The 22,590-nt window shown below is 49.9% G+C and overlaps 2 protein-coding genes across 3 annotated transcripts in view; one reads left to right on the forward strand and one right to left on the reverse strand.

Moving 5' to 3' along the window:
- The window catches only part of Ccdc12 (coiled-coil domain containing 12), a 60,322-nt gene extending 50,679 nt beyond the window's left edge, over nt 1-9,643 (reverse strand). The window contains exons 1-2 of one of the 2 annotated variants that reach the window (XM_045136328.1): nt 9,503-9,622; nt 8,470-8,621 (exon numbers count right to left, since the gene is read on the reverse strand). In XM_045136328.1, coding sequence (XP_044992263.1) covers nt 8,470-8,505 — 36 coding nt within the window. In that variant the 5' untranslated portion in view covers nt 8,506-8,621; nt 9,503-9,622. Of the gene's footprint in view, nt 1-8,469; nt 8,622-9,502 lie in introns of both variants that reach the window. The other variant, XM_004662039.3, reaches the window with a different exon arrangement.
- Nucleotides 9,644-12,869: 3,226 nt separating this feature from the next.
- The window catches only part of Nbeal2 (neurobeachin like 2), a 39,718-nt gene continuing 29,997 nt past the window's right edge, over nt 12,870-22,590 (forward strand). The window contains 1 exon segment of the mRNA XM_045136326.1: nt 12,870-12,958. Within this exon segment, the coding sequence (XP_044992261.1) occupies nt 12,908-12,958 (51 nt within the window). The 5' untranslated portion in view covers nt 12,870-12,907.

Consider the following 22,590-nt stretch of genomic DNA (forward strand, 5'->3'; position numbering starts at 1 on the left):
ACCAAAAAAAAAAAATAAATAAATAAAAAATAATAATAAGTTAGCAGGGTGTGGTGGCTCATGCCTCCTCTCTCCCTCTCCTTTTCCCCTTTTCCTTTTTTAAATATTTTTATTTATTTATTTGACAGAGAGAGGCAGCGAGAGGGAGGGAGAGAATAGGCACACCAAGGCTTTCAGCTGTTGTAAACAAACTCCAGACACATATGCCACCTTGTGCATCTGGCTTACATGGGTCTTGGGCAATTGAACCTGGGTCTTTTGATTTCGTAGCCAAACCGCTAAGCCATCCCTCCAGTCCCCTTCTTCTTTTTCTTCTTTACTTTTATTTTTTCTGAGGCAGGGTCTCACTCTAGTTCAGGCTGCTATCAGGCTGTCCTTGAAGTCATGATCCTTCTACGTCAGCCTTCTGAGTGCCAGGATTAAAGGTGTGAGATATCCAGCCCAGCTTTCCTTTTATCTTAAAATAACACACTGTCCTTAAAGTGAACTCCACCTTAAAGAACTGGGGCTGGGATGAGTAAAGCCTAGAGAATGGGCCCCATGCTTCCTTCAGAACCAGGGCCAGCTCCATTCACTGTCACCCAGCAGAGAGGGCTGGAGAGCTCGAGGGCCATGGGACCTCTTCATTTTCAAGAGGATGAGGAAGCAGAGAATATAGCCAGGCTTTAAAGAGGCCAGCATGCTAGAAACACACAGACTATATGTCCTCTATCTCCTGGCTACTGATTAGGTCAAGAACCCATATCTCAGGCTGGAGAATGGCTCAACAGTTAAAGATGCTTGCTTGCAAAGCCTAGTGGGCTGGGGTTTGATTCGCCAGTAGCCCCATAAAGCCAACACAAAGTGGTACAGACCCTACCAAATTTTTTTAAATATATTATGTATTAAGGCTAGATGTGGTGGCACACATTTTTTTTTTCAATGTAGGGTCTCACTCTAGCCCAGGCTGACCTGGAATTCAATATATAGTCTCAGGGTACCCTTAGATTCACAATGATCCTCCTATCTCTGCCTCCTGAGTACTGATATTAAAGGTATGCACCACCACACCTGGCGCACACATTTTTAAACCAGACATTCAGGAGATTGAAGTAGGAGGGCTGCTGTGAGTTTGAGGCCAGCCTGGGACTACATAATAAATTCTAGGACAGCCTAGATTAGACTGAGACCCTACCTCAAAAAAAAAAAAGGTGTTAAAGTGTCAAAAAAATAAAGGAAAATCCACATTTAAGCATATGTGCCAGCTAAATAAAACAAAGAATAGGGACCAGAAAATTAAAATTGGGATGAACGAATACTTAACTCAAAGAGATGCTTCTGGCGTATTATGATACTCTGCCATAAACAGCCAACCTACAAGGCACTGTCAACTCACGACGTAACGACCTCCTTGGCTGTCTGTGCAAGAAGTCGTTGGGCATGAGGATATGGCCACACAGGATGGGGGCACAGGCAACTTCCTGAGTGCAGCACAGACGGGATGTGGACAGTGTGACCGCCCAGCCGGCACATGCCCTCACTCCTTCAGCCCAATTGCTGGCTCCTCCCTCGGCACACATTGGCCAGGGGACCTCCTGCGGCCGGCAGGTCTGAAAGTGGTAATGCGTGTCCTCTGCCATGGCGTTGCTCCCACTGTCCATGCTGTAGGGGTGCGGACAGTCACAGCGACGATACTCAACTCCCCAGTGTGCACACACACAGGTGACCTGGAGCCATCAGCATCTGGCCATGAAAACCCTCTGCCCAACCCTAGGCTCCCAAGGCTGGTCTAAGGGCCTTCTTGGTTTCCCAGTACTTCAGTCTCAATAAATGGGATTCAGGTGGAGACATGGTTGGTTGGTTAGTTGGTTGGCTCCTTCCTCCCTCCTTCATTTCTTTTTTTATGTGTATGCATGTTTATGTGCACGCATATGGTTGTGTGTATGCAAGTGTGCATGCATGTGTGTGCTAATGCATGTGGGGGCTAGAGGACAATCTTGGTGTTGTTCCTCAGAAATGCTGCCCACCGGGCTGGAGAGATGACTTAGTGGTTAAGTGCTTGCCTGTGAAGCCGAAGAATCCTGGTTCAAGTTTCAATTCCCCAGGACCCACGTACGCCAGATGCACAAGGGTGCACATGCATCTGGAGTTCGTTTGCAGTGGCTGGAGGACCTGGCATGCCCATTCTCTATCTACCTCTTTCTTTGTCTGTCACTCTCAAATACATAAATAAAAATAAATAAATAAAAAAAAGAAATGCTGTCCACCTTGTGAAAGACAGGGTATTTCACTGGCCTAGACTGCTGGCCAGTAAAGTCCTACATCCAATACTGGGATTACAAGTACGTGCCACCACAGCCTAAATTTTTAGGTGGGTTCTGTGGATCAGACACAGGTCCTCATGTTTGCAAGGCAAGCACTTTACCAAGTGACCTCTCCAGCCCATGGTTTCTTATGAGCTGCACTGGGAGCATGGCCTCCGAAGTGCAGTCCCACAAGGGGTCCGTGAGTCACAAGTGGCTGGCTAAGTGTAAATTAATTAAGTGTAAATTAATAAATTAATTTAATTAAGTAAGTAAAATTTCACAATTTGCCACATTTCAGGATTCAAAAGCCACATGGAGTCGGTGGCTATGGTACTGGCCAGTGGCAACAACAGATGCATAAACTTCTTACTGCACAGCCCTGGTCTAGTCTCTTCCTGGTAAAAACCAGCAGCTGCTGCTGAACCTACAAGCTGACAAGCAGCTCTGGCTCTGAGGTAATGCCCACCCTTGAGAGGCTGGTGAGCCAGCCATGTGGTCAGTCTCTCGTCTCAGGAAAGCAAGAGATAACCCAATTCAAGCCAAATGCTCCGGAAAGCCAACAGCCAAGGGGTGCTGTGCCAAGTCAATCACTTTTAGGAAGCCCACATTTGGACACCGAGGAAGAAAGAGGTCAGAGGAGGACAAATTGGCCTCACACTGCCTTGCTGGACAGCACGACGGGGGATGCCCAGAGCTCCATCTGCATAGCCTTGAGTGGCTCACACTCATTCAGCTGGGAGCATTCAGAAGAAAAATCAAGAAAAGAAATTCAACCAGGTGTAGTAGTGCACACCTTTAGTCCCAGCACTCAGGGGCAGAGGTAGGAGGATCACCGTGAGTTCAAGGCCACCCTGAGACTACATTGTGAATTCTAGGTCACCCTAGGCCAAAGTGAGACCCTACTCTGAAAAAGCAAACAAACAAAAACAAACCAACAAAGAAGAGGGCTGGAGAGACGGTGTAGCAGTTAAGGCGTTTGCCTGCAAAGTCTAAGGATCCAGATTCAGCTCTCCAGGTCCCACGTAAGCCAGCTGCACGAGGTGGTGCATGCATCTGGAGTTCGTCTGCAGTGGCTGGAGACCCTGGCTCACCCATTCTCTGTGTATGTGTGAGTGTGTGTGTCTCTAATAAATAAATAAAAATAAGTATTTTTAAAAAGAGAGGTTCAAAAAGTGTGCCCAGGTTGGCTGTCTTCCCAGCGAGAAACCCTGGCTCCAGCAGAATTTGGCCACCAAAACACTGTCCAGCACATACAGGGGCAAACACTGCCCCTGCCTCAACCACTTCCAAGTCTTACCGTCAAACCCTGTGGAGCACCTCCATGCACTGTCACCTCTCTCTGGGCCCCTGAACGCTCCCACCTCTGACCTGCTCCCCAGGAACAAGCTCCTGCCTTCTCTCTCCTTTTCTGGCTGAGGTCAAGTTCCTTTCTGCGAAGCTTCCTCAACCCCAACCTGGCTCTCCCAGGCAACATGCCATAGGAGCATAGCCTAATCCTAGATGTAGACTCTCTTTTGGACACCAGGGCTGACTGACCACAGACCACTGTTTCATGCAGCATGTCATAAGCTCTACAGAACCTTCTCTCCATAGGGGAGGGGAACTTGCAGAAGGCAGGCAACATCTCTTCCCTCCAGGACCTTGGGCAATGAAGCACCTCTGAGCCTCATGTTTTGTCCCCCTCCCACGTCTATCACAGCTGTAGCCTGACAAGGAAGTACTTTGTGAAATTACCAAGCTCTGCTGAATAATACGTGGAAGCAGTGAGCTCCAAATCTTGTCTATCTTCACCTACCACAATCCCAGGACTCTGATTCATACATAATACCACTAAATTATGAGTTTACAGTCTGGGTGGGGAAAAGATAAACTATGAAAGAAACCAATCCCACGCCCCAAATCTTCAGGCCTCCAGCAAAACCATGCAAGTGGTAGGAACTCAATGAAAGACCTGTCATTGAGCCTCCCGGGGAAAGGAAGGGGCACTAGAAATCCAGGGTCTCACACAAGCCATTGCTCTGTCACTACCACCCCCAGCCCTGGGTAAATTTTTCATTAGGCAAGTGCCTGGGGGAAAGACAAGGGTCTAAATTACTTCCAGTTAATTTTCCAGCCCACAGTGTCATCTTGCAGGACATGCTGAGTGAGGAGACTAAGAAGGAAGTGGTGGACTGCCAGCTGCCCAGAGATAAGACCCCACTGTGGAGGAAGTGCTCCACATTTTTTATTTGTCTTTTCTTTTTAAAGAAAGACTTTTTACATTTTATTTATTTTATTTATTTATTTGGGAGAGAAAAGCAGATAGAGGGAGAGAGAATGGGCATGCCAGGGCCTGTAGCCACTATAAAAGAGCTCCAGACGCATGAGCTACCTTGTGCATCTGGCTTTACATGGGTAATGGGGAATCAAACCTGGGTCCTTAGGCTTTGCAGGCAAGCATCTTAACCACTCAGCCATCTCTCCAGCCCTATTTATTTATTTGCAAGCAGGACAGACAAAGAGAATGGGCCTCCAGCTGCTGCAAATAACTTCCAGATGCATGCACGTCTTTGTGCATCTGGCTTTAGTGGGTACTGGGGAATAGGACCTTGGTTGTTAAGCTTTGCACACAGATCTTAACTGCTGAACCATCTCTCCAGCCCCAGTTGTCTTTTTTATTTTTTTAATTATTTATTTATTTATTTTGAGAGAGGGGGACAGAGAGGAAGATAGCAAGAAAATGGGTACTCCAATGCCTCTAGCCACTGCAAACTCCAGATGTATGCACCATCTTGTGCATCAAGCTTACATGGGTCCTGGGGATTTAAACCTGGGTCCTTAGGATTCATAGTAGAGTGCCTTAACCACTAAGCCGTCCCTCCAGCCCTAATTCAGTCTTTTGATGTGACAATAAAAACTGCAGGGTTTGGCTGGAGGGATAGCTTAGCAGTTAAGGCTCTTGCCTGTAAAGCCAAAGGACCAGGTTGGATTCCCCAGGACCCATGTAAGCCAGATGCACAAGGGGGCACATGTATCTGAAGTTCATTTACAGTGGTTAGAGGCCCTGGTGCGCCCATTCTCTCCCTCTCTCTACTGCCTATTTCTGTATCTCTCTCTCAAATAAATAAATAAAAACAAAATATTTAAAAGAAAAATTGTGGGGTTAAGCCTTGTTTTGGCCTGCACCTGCCAGTAGTGAGCCCATTTGCACATGGGGTCTGCTCCTTCCTGATCCCCTGAAGTACACTTTCAACTGAGTATGCATCACTTTTTTCTGTTTTGTTTTTTCAAGGTAGAATTTCATTCTAGCCCAGGCTGATCTGGAACTCACCCTATAGTCCCAGGCTAGCCTTGAACTCACAGTGATCCTACTTCTGCCTTCTGAGTGCTGGGACTAAAGGTGCGCACCATCAATCCCGACCAGTATGTATCACTTCTTTTACACCATGGTAAAGTGGAAAAAAAAAATCTAAGTGGAATCATTATAAACTTAAGAGGGACTACATTCTTTCTTTGAGCACATAATTCGCAAATCTCAGAATGTCTCAGAAAGCGCTACGTGGCTGGGGATATAGCTCAGTGGTACAGTGCTTGGCTTGTAGAAGGTCTGGGCTCAATACCCAGCACTAAAAATAAAGAATGGGTTGGAGAGATGGCTTAGCAGTTAAAGCGCTTGCCTGCAAAGCCAAAAGATCCCAGTTCGACTCTCCAGGACCCACGGAAGCCAGATGCACAAGGTGGAGCATGCATCTGGAGTTTGTTTGCAGTGGCTGGAAGCCCTGGCACACCCATTCTCTCTCTGTCTCTTTCCCTCTCTCAAATAAATAAATAAAAATATTTAAATAAATAAAGAAAATAAAAAAGAAGAAAGCCAGTTATGATGGCACATGCCTTTAATCCCAGCACTTGGGAAGCAGAGGCAGGAGGTGAATCACCATGAGTTTGAGGTGACCCTGAGACTACATAGTGAATTCTATGTCAGCCTGGGCTACAGTGAGACCCTACCTCCAAAAATTTAAAAAAAAAAAAAGAGCCAGGCATGATTTGTGAGACAGTGACTGAGTGTATGGGCATGCTAGGGCCTCCTGTCACTGCAAATGAACTCCACGTACACGCACCACTTTGTGCATCCAGCTTTATGTGTATACTGGGAACTGAACCTGGGTCTGCAGACTTTCCAAGCAATCTTTTTTTGTTTGTTTTTGTTTTTCAAGGTAGGGTCTTGCTCTAGCCCAGACTAACTTGGAATTCACTATGTAGTCTCAGGGTGGCCTCGAACTCACAGTGACCCTCCTATCTCTACTTCCCAAGGGCTGGGATTATTTTGTTGGTGTTCTTTTTCTTTTTTTTTTTTTTTCAAGGTAGGGTCTCACTCTAGCCCAGGCTGACCTGGAATTCACTATGTAGTCTCAAGGTGGCCTCAAACTCACGGCGATCCTCCTACCTCTGCCTCCCGAGTGCTGGGATTAAAGGCGTGTGTCACCACACCCGGCTTTGGTGTTATTTTTCGAGGTAGGGTTTCACTCCAGCCCAGGCTGACCTGGAGTACTATGTAGTCTCAGGGTGTCCTCGAACTCATGGCAATCCTCCTACCTCTGCTTCACTAGTGCTGGGATTAAAGGTGTATGCTACCATTCCTGGCCCAAGCAGTCATCTTTAACAGCTGAGCCACCTCTCCAGGTCTACTTGTGTTTGTTTTTGAGATAGGGGCTCATGTATCCCAGGCTGACCTGGAACTCTATGTAGCTTAGGGATGACTTCTGATCCTCCTGCCTTTATCTGCAGTGTTGGGAACATGGCCCAATTTTATGCAGTGTTGGCATCATGCATGCTACACAATCACTCAGAGAATTCTTCTTTTTTAAATTTTTTTTGTTCATTTTTATTTATTTATTTGAGAGTGACGGAGAGAGAGAGACAGAGAGAGAATGAGCGCGCCAGGGCTTCCAGCCACTGCAAACGAACTCCAGATGCGTGCGCCCCCTTGTGTATCTGGCTAACCTGGGTCCTGGGGAATCGAGCCTTGAACCAGGGTCCTTAGGCTTCACAGGCAAGCGCTTAACCGCTAAGCCATCTCTCCAGCCCTCAGAGAGTTCTTCTTTAAAGGCCACTCCTGATACCCTGGCAAAGCTCTCCCATGGCAATGGCTCTGGAGATCCTATTTCATCCTTTGTATCCATATCTTTTTTGTTGTTGTTGTTTTAATTTTTTTTTTTAATAGAATGGGTGCACCAGGGCCTCTAGGCACTGCAAACAAACTCCAGACACATGCACCACCTTGTGCATCTGGCTTACATGGGTACTATGGAATCGAACCTGGGTCCTTAGACTTTGCAGGCAAACACCTTAACTGTTGAGCCATCTCTCCAGCCCTGTATCCAGACTGTAAACCAAACCCTGTCCCAATGACCCAAATAAGCAGCTCCAGTAGACTGACTAGCGACTGTCTGACAGACCTGAGCTTCTGCAAGCCACACAGTTGACAGATGACTCTCAGATGGGCTTCACAGGCTGCCAGCAAAGGCAGAAGTCCATCGGGCTGGCTTGGCTTTCACTCTGCACTTCCCCTTTCACTTTCTCCCAGCACTGTAGTCAGCCACAGAAAAGAAAGCAAAGGCCAGTCAAGACTGATCACAGGGGCTGGAGAGATGGCCTAGTGGTTAAGGCATTTGCCTGCAAAGCCGAAGGATCCCCATTTGATTCTCTAGGACTCACATAAGCCAGATGCACAAGGGGGTGCATGCATCTGGAATTTGCAGTGGCTGGAGGCCCTGGAGCACGCTCTCTCTCCGCCCTTTCTCTCTCAAATAAATATTAAATTTTAAAAAAGACTGACCATGGGCAGGGTGTGGTAGTGCTTACCTTTAATCCAGCGCTTGGGAGGCACAGATAAGAGGATTGGTATGAGTTCGAGGCCATCCTGAGACTACAGAGTAAATTCCAGGTCAGTCAGCCTGGGCTAGAGTGAGACCCTGCCTCAAAAGGCCAATAAATAAATAAGTCAATAAATAAAACCTGACCAACCTGGGTTTTGTTTTTAAGTCAGAAAGAGTCCCTGACATTCCTCATCTCTGGTAGATCTTTGTATTTAATAATCATTGTACTGCACTGAATGAAGGACACAGCTTTTGTCCATCCAACAAAGGAGGCAAGAGCCTCCAGCCTCTCACATCCTTTCATATAGATTAGCCCATCAGATACTAACCCGTGAAAATGAACATGTTATTCCCATCAGAGGCATGAAGAAACCGGGCTCAGAAGCATGAAGCAATTTGTCTCAACTTTCACAGCCTCAAGTGACAGGACCAGGGTCTGCATACAGGTAGTGACGTTCAGAGATTGCCTTCCTCTCCATTACTTCAGAAAGATGGGACAAAACAAATGGATTCAGATCGTTTCAGTGGCTAACAAAAGCAAGACAAACAAACAAACTTCCGAATCCAACCAGAGAAGCATTCTGGGAAAAAAGGACACGCCTTTCCCAACAGACCGCCCTCCCTGACAATTTTTTTTGGCTTTTTAATTTTTTTAATTTTTATTTTTTTAATTTATTTGAAAACAAGAGAGAGAGAGAATGAGTGCAGCAAGGCCTCCAGCCACTGCAAACCAACTCCAGATACATGCGCCACCTTGTGCATCTGGCTTACGTGGGTCCTGGGGAATCGAACCTCGAACCCGGGTCCTTGGGCTTCACAGGCAAGCGCTTAACCGCTAAGCCATCTCTCCGGCCCTTTTTGATTTTTTGCTTTTTTCTTTTTTCTTTTTTTTTTTTTTTTGGCCTGAAAGATTCTTGCTGAGCGCCCACAACAGTCATTGCTATCGTGCCCACGGCGTGCTGGCGAACAGGGAAGGGTCAGGAAATCTAGCATGGGCATGAAAGACCGGCGGGACCACGGGGAAACGGAGCAAATAACTCCTAATCCAACAAATACTTGAAGTTGGGAGCGGGCCTCGCAATAACTGGCAGGCAGGAGCCTGGTCCAGGGTTCAGGACCACTGCTCGCCCGCGAAGCACCGCACCTACAGCTCAGGAGCCCAGAGCATCTCTACAGCCGAGGATTCATCCCAGGGGGGCGTGCGCGCTTCCCTTGCGCATGCGCCGATTTCCATTTTTCCCCCTCCCCCCGCCTCCTCCCCACGCGCACACGCGGCCCGGCGGCGGTCCTTCCCCGGCAGTCCTCAGCCCTCCCACTCCCGACTCGGAACGTAGGCTGCAGCTTCCGCTCCACGTCCCTCACCTTGCGGCCCGTTTTCTCCCGAAGGGCCTTCAGCCTTTCCTTCCGCCTCAGCGCCTCTTCCTCTAGGCGGCCCACACCGGCTGCAGCCGCCGCCATTTTGCCCGAGGCCACGCCCCCTCCTGCTTTCCCTCCTGCGTCGCGCATGCTCACTGGATGAATACTAGCTTCCAAGCCAATCACAGGACAAGAATGGAAACGCCGGACGCTCTGGAAGCCAATCGGTGCTGACTTGCTGTAGGAGGGCGCGCCCCCTTTGCTCTGGGACAATTTGTCCAGCGCGAAGAGAGCCAGAAAAAAAAAAAAAAAAAAGCGCGCTAAGGCTCGATTTGTCCAGTGCCCATCGGTGAGAAAGCGGCAAGTGCAATCAGACGTGAGAGGAAGAGAGTAGAGTGCGTCGATCGCTCGGGTGTCTAACCATTATCTACTAGTTTACTTCCTCCTCTTGCCCTATGGGAAAGTCCCATCTTTATCCCCTTCTCCCAGTTCTAAAGGGGGCGAATGCCTTAAAAAAAGAGAGTTAAAAAGCCGGCCGAAGCCGGGCGTGGTGGCGCACGCCTTTAATCCCAGCACTCGGGAGGCAGAGGTAGGAGGATCACCGTGAGTTCATGGCCACCCTGAGACTACATAGTGAATTCCAGGTCAGCCTGGGCAAGAGTGAAACCCTACCTCAAAGAAAAAAATAAATAAAATAAAATAAAAAATAAATTCCCAACCGCATGGTGGTGCACATCTTTAATCCCAGCAATTGGGAGGTAGAGGTAGGAAGATCAACATGAGTTCGAGGCCACCCTGAGGCTCCATAATGAATTCCAGGTCAGCCTGGGCTAGAGCAAAACCCTACCTCAAGATAAATAAATATTCCCCTGCCCCTGCATTTCGATCCCACTCTAATATGAGATCAGTCTTTTCCTCCGTTTGTAGACAGCAGTCAATAGCTCCTTCAGACTCACTTGATCGAGTACTCCTTAGTCCCTCTCTGTCCACTCCCAGCTCCAAACACGTACACGGAGGGAAAGCTGTTTTCCTCTGGACTCATAGATGATCTCCTCTCACCCCCACCCGTTCCCGGAGCGGGGAAGTACTCAGGGTGGGGCTACTCTCCCTTGAGAACAGCAAACACGAACCAGGCCAAGTAGGCTTCAGAAAATCTATCCCTTCCTACCAATTTAAGGAGAGGTGGGTGGTCACAAGGTGCATGCACCTCCCCCGCAAACCCCCTCCGACACAATCTTACCCCTACCAGCAAGGCTGTTCCTTATCTTGGGCTTCTTGTTATTAGCTTGGTCAGCAAGTGGATGCCCTCCCCCCCAACTCCCTTTAAATTCCACAGTTGGGGGGGGGGGTTGCTGAAGAGATGGCCTAGCAGTTAAAGTGCTTGCCTGTGAAGCCTAAGGACCCAGGTTCAATTTCTCAGTACCCACATAAGCATGATGTCCAAAGTGTTGCATGTGTCTGGGGTTTGTTTGCAGTGGCTGGAGGCCCTGGCATGCCTGTTCTTTCTATCTGCCTCTTTCTCTCTCAAATAAATAAAATATTTTTTTAATCTTAAAAAAATAAATTCCAAAAAATAATAAAAATAATAATAAATTCCATAGCTACCTGGTGGAACCTCATTACTCTCTTGGTCTCACTAACCTGGTTCTGTCTAGGCCCTCAAACTTACTGTTTGTTTGTTTGATTGATTGACTTTTTTTAATTTTTTTTTTTGTTCATTTTAATTTACTTATTTGAGAGTGACAGAGAGAGAGAGAAAGAGACAGAGAGAGAGAGATTGAGAATGGGCGCGCCAGGGCTTCCAGCCACTGCAAACGAACTCCAGACTCGTGCACCCCCTTGTGCATCTGGCTAACGTGGGTCCTGGAGAATCGACCTTTGAACCGCGGTCCTTAGGCTTCACAGGCAAGCGCTTAACCACTAAGCCATCTCTCTAGCCCTGATTGATTGATTTTTAAGGTAGGGTCTCGCTCTAGTCCAAGCTGACTTGGAATTCACTACGCAGTCTCAGGTTGGCTTCAAACTCACAGTGATCCTCCTACCTCTGGCTCTCAAGTGCTGGGCCACCACCACAGGCCTTTTTTTTTCCCCCATGGGAGAGGGTTTGCTGTCAGGGCCTGACACTCAGAAATGGACAGCTCAGACCTGAAATGGATGAGGCTGGAGAAAAGTCCAGACTGAAAGGGCCCATCCAAGCCCAAAGGGCAGGAATGGGGACAAAGTCCATCTTCTCTCAGCTAACCATGGTCTAGAAGATTATAGGCCAGTCAGTTCCTAGGACCAGTGGCACCTGTCTGGACCTGGCAGACTTTCCCTCTAGCCCAAACAAAGGGTCTGATTCCTACCCAACACCAAGACACTCCCCACACCTCACAAGCAGACTTGGGCAACAGGAAAGGAACCGAGACTGATGGTTCACAGTGGAGCCAGCAAAGATTCAATCAGGCCCTAGGTCCCCTGTGCCTGCTGCTGCCTGTGATCCTCATTTGGCCTGTCTGGGTCTCAATTTCTCCTTCTGGAAAACAGGCACGAGAAAACCATCTTCCTCACGGGGTTAAAAGTTAAAAAAAAACAACAACAACAAAGGCAAGCAAGTACTGGGTCATGGAGTAAGGCGGTACGGTACCCCCAATGGGGTATCTGGCAAGGATCCCCGGAGGGGTGTGGACCCAAACTTAAGGATCTACCCAGTGGAACCGCTTTTCTGGAGGCGTACAGACCTGCCCCGCAGCTTGCTTTGATTCTTCCCATCCCACTCTACGCTCCTAGCGCTTCCTCCACAGCCCCTGGTATTGGTCATGGTCATGGTGGTTATTATGTATAGAAGGACCCTGACCATCTCCACGCGGTCATTCCAAGCCTGGCAGGTGATGGATGGTACCAGGCCGATCCAAGACCCTCCCCACCCCCAGACAACTCGGGGAGCCCTGACCCCGCCCCCACCCCCCAGTCCCGGGAGGTTAGGAATGACCCGTTCCAGTGGCTCGAGTGTGGCCTTGTCCGGAGGGGGCGTGGCTGCGGGGACGGACGACCTCCCGGGGCCGCCCTGACCTCAGGCTCCTCCCTCCCCTCCCGCCGCGCTCCCCGCCCTTTGCACGGTCCCGGGAGAGGCCGGGAGGCGGCGGCGGCGGCGGCTGCAAGTGCAGGAAGCCGGGCGGCGGCCGGCGGAGGGGAGGAGGAGGAGGAGCAGGAGGAGGGGTGTATAGACTTTGGTGACTGAGCACGACCGGGTCCCGGAGCCACGGACTTCCCCAACCCCTGCCGCCGAGCAGTAGCGCGCCGCTCCGCCCCGGAGTAACGCCCTCCGCCCCATGGGCCTGGCTGGGGGCAACCGGCGGGCGGCGCGGAGGAGGCGGCGGCGGCGGCGGCGACGACAGGTGGCGCCCAGCAGGGCAGGAGCCGGGTCGGGCCATGGCCGCCTCGGAGCGGCTCTATGAGTTGTGGCTGCTTTACTACGCGCAGGTGAGCCCGCCCCGCCGCACATCTGGCTGTGGTCCCCCCCGCCTACACACACACCCCTACATCCCCCAGATCCATCCTCAGCTCCAGCTCCAGCTCCGGGCGTCCCCCCCGCGCCCGTTGCACCTGCGTCCCGCGCTGCCCCCCCCCCTCACCCCCGGCCGCAGGTCCTGAACGCGCGCACGCCGGTCTCCAGCTCCGGCTCGCACGTGCGTGGTGGCCACCCCCTCCTCGCTCCCCCCCCCCACCTTCCACCTAGCACCCCGGCTTGCACGGCCACCTCGGACACTTCTGCCTGGGGTGGTATAGTGGTGGTGGGGGGTGGGGATGGAGGACATGGACAGAGCTCGCGGACCCTCGCTGCCCAGCAAATCCTCCTGCAGCACCCGGGCAGCCTCAGATGTCCCCGCCAGACACTTAAACTCACTTTTTGTAGCTGGGTAAACTGAGGCCCGGAGAGACGTGCCAAGTTGAAAGGTGCAAAAATAAATAAATAAATAAATAAATAAATACAAAAGGACGAAGGGATCTCAGTTTGCATGTGCAGCCGGGTTAGGAAGTGGTGGCAAGCTTGTCGCAGTGGACTGGGGTGGGGGGGGGGAGTAGGGGACCGACTCGAGTCACCTCAAGAGTCCCCCAGAGAAGGACCAGTGATGAGGTCATGCGGTACTTGAGGCAGCCCCAGCCCACCTCCATTCTGGAGTGGGACAGGGGGAGGGGGTGAGGCTGGAACATCAGGATGTCTGAGAGGGATCCCTGTTCCGGGTGACCTCAGGTGGCATCAGAAGGTGGGGTGACTCTTGTGATTCAGACGTGTCCCCCACCCCTAAACGTTGTCACGCATACAAGCCCCACTTCTGTACTGGGAGTGATCCCGAGTAAACCCTCCCTGCTTGCACCTGCTGGGCACTGAGCGCCCAGCTCAGGTGTGCCCTGGGCACAATAGACCATTGTGTGCCCCTGAGCAGCTTGTCACTGGAGGGGGCGGGGAGGAGCTTTTCCAGGGACCTAGGGTCCATGTACACATCAGGGCACAGCTTCTTTGGTCAGCTCGGGGTCCCATCTTGTGTGACCTAGTGCAAGCTCTTCGCGCTTCCAAGCCTCTCCGTAAAAGCGAAATAGCTCTGCCCTCAAGGGCCACCCACTTGAATTTTGTAGAGGAGACCACTTTGGTTCCTCCAGGCCAGTGAAGGCTCTTGCTTCAGGGACCCCATAGAGTTCCTGTGCCCTCCCTTCCATCTTCAAGGGAGATGGCTGACCCCAGGTGATAATTCTAAGGGGTGTTGATGGATCTTTAGGTTGGGTAGCCGACTCCCCAGGGTGTCTTGGTACGGCTTCCTGGGACTGTACTCCAGCGGGGTTGCCAAGCTGAAATCTGCATGTGGTCGTGCCCTTCCCAGGAGGTGATTAGCTCTCCTACCTGGGCTGGGCTTCCAATCTCCTCACCTTGCAGGGCAGGGCCAGCTACAGGCCACAGGCTGGCTGGTTATAACGTTGGAAAGACTGGGCAGACAGGGGGCAGCCTGGGACCAGGCCAACAAATCCAGGATGTGAGAACTAACCCGGAGCCGGGTGGGGCCAGGCCGCCCTGGGGAGAGGAAACCAAGCCAGCCTCCTCGTACAGCCTTCCTGCCAGCTCCCAGAACACTGTCCCACCCCTCAGTGCTGGGCTCTCAGGGAAAGGTAGTGTTGTAGCCATGCAGCTTTGAACCTGGTAAGGGACCCATAGTGTGTGTCTTGAAGAAAGGGCCGTGCAAGGCGAGAATAGATCTGATTAGAAGACTGATTAAAAGACCTTCTGAGCCTGACTTAGTGCAGTGGCATATCTACCTGTTATCTCAGACCAAGGGAGGCTGAGGCAAGAGCATTGCTGTGAGTTTGAAGCTAGCCTGGGTTATTAATGTGAGTTCCAGGCCAGCCTGGGCTACAAACTGAGCCCCTGTCTCAAAAAGAAAAAGAAAAAAGAAAAGAGAGACCCTCTCCTCTGTCAGGCAACAGTCACCCAGCCAGCAACACCTCGGCCCCTCCCTTTAGCAGTGAGCTGACATCAGCTGGCAAACCTGTTTCCCCAGTTGTGGGTCTGGATGAAGACAGAGGGGGAGCACCCCTCTGTTCCTGCTCATCCTCCCCTCTTAAAGACCTCAGTTTAGAACCTGCCTCTCCTCACCCATGGGAGCTCTGCCTTCCTGGAGACTGTGGTAGGAAAGGGTCAAAGTACTACCTGAATAACTCAATGTTCCTCAGGGCCCTGGTGGGGAAACCAAGGCAGGGGGTCCTACCAAGGTCATCAGAAGAGTTCCTTTAAAGCCAGGTGTGGTGGCTCACAACTTTAGTCCCAGCCCTTGGGAGGCTATCTATGAGGATCACTGAGTTCAAGGCTAGCCTGAATTAGAGAGACTCTGCCTCAAAAACAAACAAACAAACAAACAAACAAAAAAACCAGGGCTCCTGGTGAGTCTTCACCAAGGATAGCATGGGCTCTCTTCCCTGCTTGGTGTTTATTATTTTTTTAAATATTTAATTTTAATTTATTTATTTGAAAGAGAGAGAATGGGCACGCCTGGGCCTCTAGCCACTGCAAATGAAAGAACTCCAGACACATGTGCCACCTTATGCATCTGGTTTATGTGTATCCTAGAGAATCGAACGTGGATCCTTTGGCTTTGCAGGCAAGCACCTTAACCGCTAAGCTATCTCCCAGCCCACATGGTGTCTACTTTAACCTTCCCTGCGCTTACTGCTCCACAACTTTGCAGAACCTTCCATTTAGTAGGCTCCTTGGGTATGAGCTGAGTGACTGGATGAGGAGGTGGGCCCCAGGTGAGTGACAGATCAAGGAAGTGATCCTAAAGGGACTGGAATTAGAGCTTTGAGGACTGAGGGGGCGGAAACGACAGGAGGGAGCCACATGTCAGTGGAAAGTGCTAGAAGCATGTTATCAGGATTAGGTGGCACGATAGAGCCCGTGAATGAGTTGGAGCCCCAGGAAAGGTACCAGCAGGACGTGAGGACAAGGAGACTAGGAGGCGCCTCACAGGCTGGTAGTTGGGCAGTATGGAAAAGTTAATGCAAACTAATACACAAATGAGCAGCCCCCGTGCAGCCTGCTGGAGCAGGTGGTGTTCAGTAGCCCCCAACGCAGTGATGGAGAGAGCACTGGGAGCTGAGGGACACTCAGAGTCCCGAAGTCCCAAAGGCAGGACAAACTCAGGTCACAGGTCACAGGTCACAGGTCACAAGCGCAGGCTGAACTCTCCAGGTCATGCCATGAGAGCTCAGAGGGCCCGGGGAGGTCACATCAGAGCTGGAATTGACCTTATCCTGCCCACCAGTCTCTTATTCCTGGCCTCTCAAATCTCCCGCCTCATGGAAACCTGGCCAGGTCTTCTGCTGTCTCTAGAATTTTAGCTGGGTTCTGTTGCTTCCTGGACCTCAGTTTGCCTTTTTGAAATGAGTAAAGGACAGGTGGAATCACCTGCTGGGTACTTGGACCCCTTTTCACCTTAGAGGGGCAACTGGGGTTTCTTCCTCCCTGCCTCTGTTGCCAAGGTAACTGAAGTGGGGTGGGGGGACGTCTGAGGAGTTGGGGAGATAAGCACAGAGCCCAGGGTTGGAGGAAAAGGTTGATAATCCCTGGAGTTGTTATGACAACTGAGGAGCTGATGAGAAAGTGTGGGATCCCCATGGAAACGGTAGGTTAGTTACTATGGAGACCTTGGAAAGAAATTCACAGTTTCTATAGTGATAAGACAGGGAAGATAGTTTAGTATTGAAGGGTGTTATGGGGACCAGTTGGACCATTCCTTTTAATGCCCCTGGTCCAGGTAAGGGCCAGATTGGCTCAGCTATGTGGGCACTTGGGAAACTAGCCTCAGTTGTCCCTGTCTCCAGCAAGGTGCCACCTTCCTGCTTCATCCCACTGCCTCGGGTTCTCCAAGACTGGCCTACAGTCCGTTCCTCCCTCCCTCCCTCCCTTTCTTTCTATCTTTTTCTTTTTTCCTTTTTTTTTTAAAAAAAAAACTTTTCACTATGTAGTCTTAGGGTGGCCTTGAATTCATGGCAATCCTCCTACCTCTACTTCCCAAGTGTGTACCACCATGCCCAGCTTTTTTTTTTGTCTTTTTTTTTCAAGGTAGGGTTTCACTGTAGCTCAGGCTGACCTGGAATTCACTATGTAGTCTGAGGGTGACCTTGAACTCAGGGCAGTCTTCCTACCTCTGCCTCCCTTCTGAGTGCTTAGACTTCCTTCCTTTCTTTATTTTTTTCTTTTCTTTCTTTCTTTTTTTTTTTTTCTTCTTTGAGGTAGGGTCTCACTCTAGCCCAGGCTGACTTGGAATTCACTATGTAGTCTCAGGTGGCCTTGACCTCATGGTGATCCTCTTACCTCTGCCTCTCAAGTGCTGGGATTAAAGGTATGAGCCACCACACCCGGCTTCTTTTTTTTTAAATTAATTAACTAATTTATTTTTATTTTAGACAAAGAGAGAGAGAGAAAGGAGAATGGGCATGTCAGGGCCTCTAGCCACTGCAAACGAAATCCAGACATATGCACTACCTTGTACATCTGGCTTATGTGGGACCTGGACAATCTAACCTGGATCCTTAGGATTCTCAGGCAAGCGCCTTAACCACCGAGCCATCTCTCCAGCCCTTTTCTTTCCTTTCTGTCAATCTATCTACATATTATTTATTTATTTATTTGCAAGCAGAGATTGAGAAAGGGCATGCCAGGGCTCCCTGGTACTGCAAACAAACTCCAGACCACCTGTACCACTTTGTACATCTGGCTTTATGTAGGTACTGGGGAATTGAACCTAGGCCATTAGACTTTGCAAGTGAGTGCCTTTAACCACTGGGCCATCTCTCCAGCCCCTGTTTTAGATTGTTTGTTTGTTTGTTTGTTTGTTTTTGAAGCATAGTCTCACCCTAGCCTGGAACTCATTCTATAGCCTAGGGTGGCCTCAAATTCATGGCAGTCCTCCTACCTTAGCCTCCATAGTGCTGGGATTAAAGGCTTGCACCACCATACCTGACTTTTTCTTCTTTTAATCCTTTAAGAAATATTTTGTTATTTGTTTACTTATTTATTAGAGAGAGAGAGAATGAGCATGCCAGGGCCTCCTGCCATGGCAAACGAACTCCAGATGCATGCACCATGTAGTGCATCTGGATTTACGTGGGAATCAAACTTAGGTCCCTGGGCTTCGCAGGCAAGTGCCTTAACCACTAAGCCATCTTGCCAGCCTTTTTTTTTTTTTTTTTTTTTTTTTGAGGTAGGGTCTCACTTTGGCCTAGGCCGACCTGGAATTCGCTATGTAGTCTCAGGGTGCCCTTGAACTACCTCTGCCTCTCAGGTGCTGGGATTAAAGACGTGCGCCACCACGCCTGACTTCTGCAGCCTATTTCTTTAAAAAAAAAATCTTCCTGTGCGTGTGATGTATGTGTTTGTGTTTGTGTCTGCATGTGCATATGAGCAGATGCATGTGGAGGTCAGGTCAGAGGATAAGCACGCATGTTGAGCCTCAACTTTCACCTTGTTTGAAGCAGGCTCTGTGTGTTGGGGGGCATGTGTATGTGGAGGCCAGAGGTTGACTTCAGGTGTCTTCCTTGATGACTCGCCACCTTCTTTTTGAGGTGGGGTCTCTCCCTCAACTCAAGAGTTTGCAGAGTCCAGCCACCCATCTTGTCCTGGGGATTTCCTGTTTCTGCCTCCTGAGCACCCGCATGACAGGAAGGCTGCCACGCCTACCTGACATTCGTGTGTGTGTGTGTGTGTGTGTGTGTGTGTGTGTGTGTCTTCATACTTGTGCAGCAAACCCTTCATCCACTGAGCCATTTCCCCATCCCTTAGGGTCTCTCTCTTTCTTTTTTTTTCTTGATGCATTTATATGGCAGTTTTTTTTCTCAATTTTTATTAACATTTTCCATGATTATAAAAAATATCCCATGGTAATACCCCCCCCCCGCTTTCCCCTTTGACACTCCATTCTCCATCATATCTCCTCCCCATCTCAATCATTCTACTTACATATATACAACACCAACCTATTAAGTACCCTCCTCCCTTCCTTTCTCTTCCCTTTATATCTCCTTTTTAACTTACTGGCCTGTTTCTTGATCTGTTCTTGGAGATGAATTCAGGTCTGACTGAGAGGAATCCCCTACTATGGAGCTGTGGTAATTGCCTCTTTGGAGGACTCTCTTCCCTGGGATTATATTGTACCTCCCTGCCCGGAGCAGTAACACGGGGGAGAGTCCAGGAGGCCTCATCTCTGTGCTGAGCTCAGGGGCTGCCTCTTGCCTTCACTCACAAACAGGAGTTGGAGTGTTGCCTTAGAATGCCAGGAGTTTGGTCTGACTCTGAGCTCCTGGTCACCCTACCCTTTGCTGTGCCAGGTAGGTGTGGCTGCCACTGAGCAAAGGAACTATTTTAAAGAGGCAGTTGAAGCTCAGAAAGGGTTCACGTTAAGTAACAAACTGTCTAGTGTTCAGGCAGGAGCTGCGTTTCACAATGCATGCGCTTAGCTGCTGGTTCTGTTAGTAACTCTTAACCTATGCAGTACCAAATGGGGTAGGTATTGGAAGAGAGCTGGTGCTGGTTGTTGGGGGGTTGGTTCTGAAGAGGAAACATGGAGATCAAAGCCTGTGCAGCCCTGTGGGATGGGGACAGCCAAGCATGCCTTTGGACTGGGACATCTAGCCAGTTTGGGGAGCTGAAGCTGGAGATGAGGAAAACACCATTTGTTCAGGACCTCAGATGGGGAGGGAGGCTATAGACTTTGCTCTTGAAGATAGAGTCTGTGGCCTGGAGAGATGGCTTAGTGGTTAAGGCGCTTGACTGCAAAGCCAAAGGATTCCCCAGGTTCGATTCCCCAGGACCTATGTTAGCCAGATGCACAAGGGGACACAAGTGTCTGGAGCTTGTTTGCAGTGGCTGGAGGGCCTGGAGTGCCCATTCTCTCCCCCCCCCCTCTCTCTCTCTCTCTCTCTCTCTGTGCCAGGGTGGTGCCTGGCTGATCGGGCACTGATGTGTACTGGAAGCCCACTGTGTGCTCGGCTGGGACTGGGTCATGCAAAATTCAGAGGCAGTACTGTGCCAGTGAGCTTAGTGATTCCTGTCTTTCTGGCAAGCAGCCCTTCTCCCAAGAGCCACATCCCTGCCCTTAGCCCCTCTTGGTTTATCCTCTCCTGGGTTCCCCGCCTACCTATGGGCTATTGGTTCCTCACTAGCCCTTGGGAGCCCCTCACTCTAGCACTCTCTTGAGTGGACTCAGGGCTGCCTGGGCATATGTTGGGGATACTTACAGGGGTGATCATTGGCACCCTGAGGATACTGACCTCTCCTCTACTTCGTCTTGTGCAGCAGGACCTGGGTACCACTCCTTCATAGGCCCAAGGACCCTGGGGTGGGCTTAGACTGTGTGGTTGTCCCTTGCTGCCCTCATGTTTCTGCTTAGGGCTGGAAAGGGCAAGAAGGGCATGAGGAGAGCGAGCACCATTGCTACCCCTTTCAGGCACTGGGCCCCAGCTCCCACAGAGGCTGCCGTACCCCGGCACTGCGGCCTCAAGTAGTGGAGCCCAGGTCAGAGCTGACTTGACTTTTTTTTTTTTTTAATTTACTTATTTGGGAGAGAGAGAGAGAGAATGAGTGGGCATGCCAAGGCTTCCAGCCACTGCAAACAAACTCCAGATGCATGTGCCCCTTTGTGCATCTGGCTTATGTGGGTCCTGGGGAATCGAACCATGGTCCTTTGGTTTTGCTGGCAAGCATCTTAACTGCTAAACCATTCTCCAGCCCAACCTGCCTTGATTTTTAATATTTATTTTTTATGCACTCAAGAGAGAAAGAGAGAATGGGCACGGACCTCTAGCCACTGCAAATGAACTCCAGATGCATGTGCATCTGGCTTAAGTGGGTCCTGGGGAATCAAATCGTGGTCCTTTGGCTTTGCAGACAAACACCTTAACCGCTAAGCCATCTCTCCAGCCCCAGACTGCCTTTTTTTTTTTTTTTTTTTTTTTTTAAGTAGGGTCTCACTCTAGCCCAGGCTGACCTGGAATTCACTAGGTAGTCTCAGGGTGGCCTTGAACTCACGGCAATCCTAATTCTGCCTCCCCAGTGCTGGGATTAAAGGTATGCACCACCATGCCCAGCTTTTATTAAAAAACTTATTTATTTATTTGAGAGAGAGAGAATGGGCACGCCATGGCCTCTAGCCGCTGTAAACAAACTCCAGATGCATGCGCCCCCTTGTGCATCTGCCTTATGTGGGTCCTGGGGGACGAACCAGAATCCTTAGGCTTCACAGGCAAACACCTTAACCGCTAAGTCATTTCTCTAGCCCCACCGTTTTTTAAATTCAAAATGCAAACATAGACTTTATTAAATGCTGCTCCATCCACTAGTAACCTTTTAAAAATATATTTATTTATTTATTTGAGAGAGAGAGAGAGAGGCAGATAGAGAGATAATGGGCATGCAAGGGCCTCCAGCCACTGCAAATGAACTCCATATGCATGCGTCACCTTGTGCATCTGACTTATGTGGGTCATGGGGAATCTAACTTGGGTCCTTTGGCTTTGGAGACAAGCACTTTAACCACTAAGCCCAAGACTGCCTCTTTTTTTTAATGCAAGAGAGAGAGAATTGGTACACCAGGACCTCCTGCCACTGCAATTGAACTCCAGGCGTGTCCATCTCCTGTGCACACGTGCGACCTTGGGCACTTGCATCACTGTGCATGTGGCTTACATGGGACCTGGAGAGTCAAACATGAGTCCTTAGGCTTTGCAGACAAGCACCTTAACTGCTAAGCCATCTCTCCGGCCCAGCGGATGGGTTTTTAAGTTTTTTTTTTTAATTTTTTTATTTGTTTTATTTATTTATTTGAGAGTGACAGCCAGAGAGAGAGAGAGAGGCAGATAGAGAGAGAGAGAGAGAGAGAGCATGCACGCCAGGACCTCCAGCCACTGCAAACGAACTCCAGATGCTTGCGCCCCCTTGTGCATCTGGCTAATGTGGGTCCTGGGGAATCGAGCCTCGAACCAGGGTCCTTAGGCTTTATAGGCAAGTGCGTAACCGCTAAGCCATCTCTCCAGCCCAGGTTTTTTTTTTTAATATTTATTTATTTATTTGAGACAGAGGGAAGGAGAGAGAGAGAGAGGGAGAGTGCGAACAGGCATGCCAGGGCCTCTAGCCACTGCAAACGAATTCCAGATGCATGTGCCACCATGTGTATCTGGCTTACATGAGACCTGGAGAATCAAACCTAGGTCCTTAGGCTTTGCAGGCATGTGTCTTAACCACTAATCTATATCTCCAGCTCCAGCAGATGGGTTTTTATCAGAGGGGTGGGGGAGACCAGATTGGAGCTTTAGGGTATTCAGCAGAGCTGCAGTTGGTAAAAATTCCTTATATCCTGGGGGGTAGTTGTGGGGTAGAGGGAAGATTGTACTAGTACATTTTTTTGAAAGCAGAAGGTATTTGTGAGGTTACTGAGGCCAGAAGTCAGGGGTCACAAGGCCAGTTTGGGCTGGATGACTGGCTAGCGGCTATTCATGGTCCTAGAACAAAGGTCTGGCTTCCAGGATCCTGAAAGGTACGGCTGGAACAAAGGTAGTGGGTCAATTCTGGG

The sequence above is a fragment of the Jaculus jaculus genome, chromosome 17, assembly GCF_020740685.1.
Source record: "Jaculus jaculus isolate mJacJac1 chromosome 17, mJacJac1.mat.Y.cur, whole genome shotgun sequence".
In the NCBI taxonomy this organism is placed as follows: Eukaryota; Metazoa; Chordata; class Mammalia; order Rodentia; family Dipodidae; genus Jaculus; species Jaculus jaculus.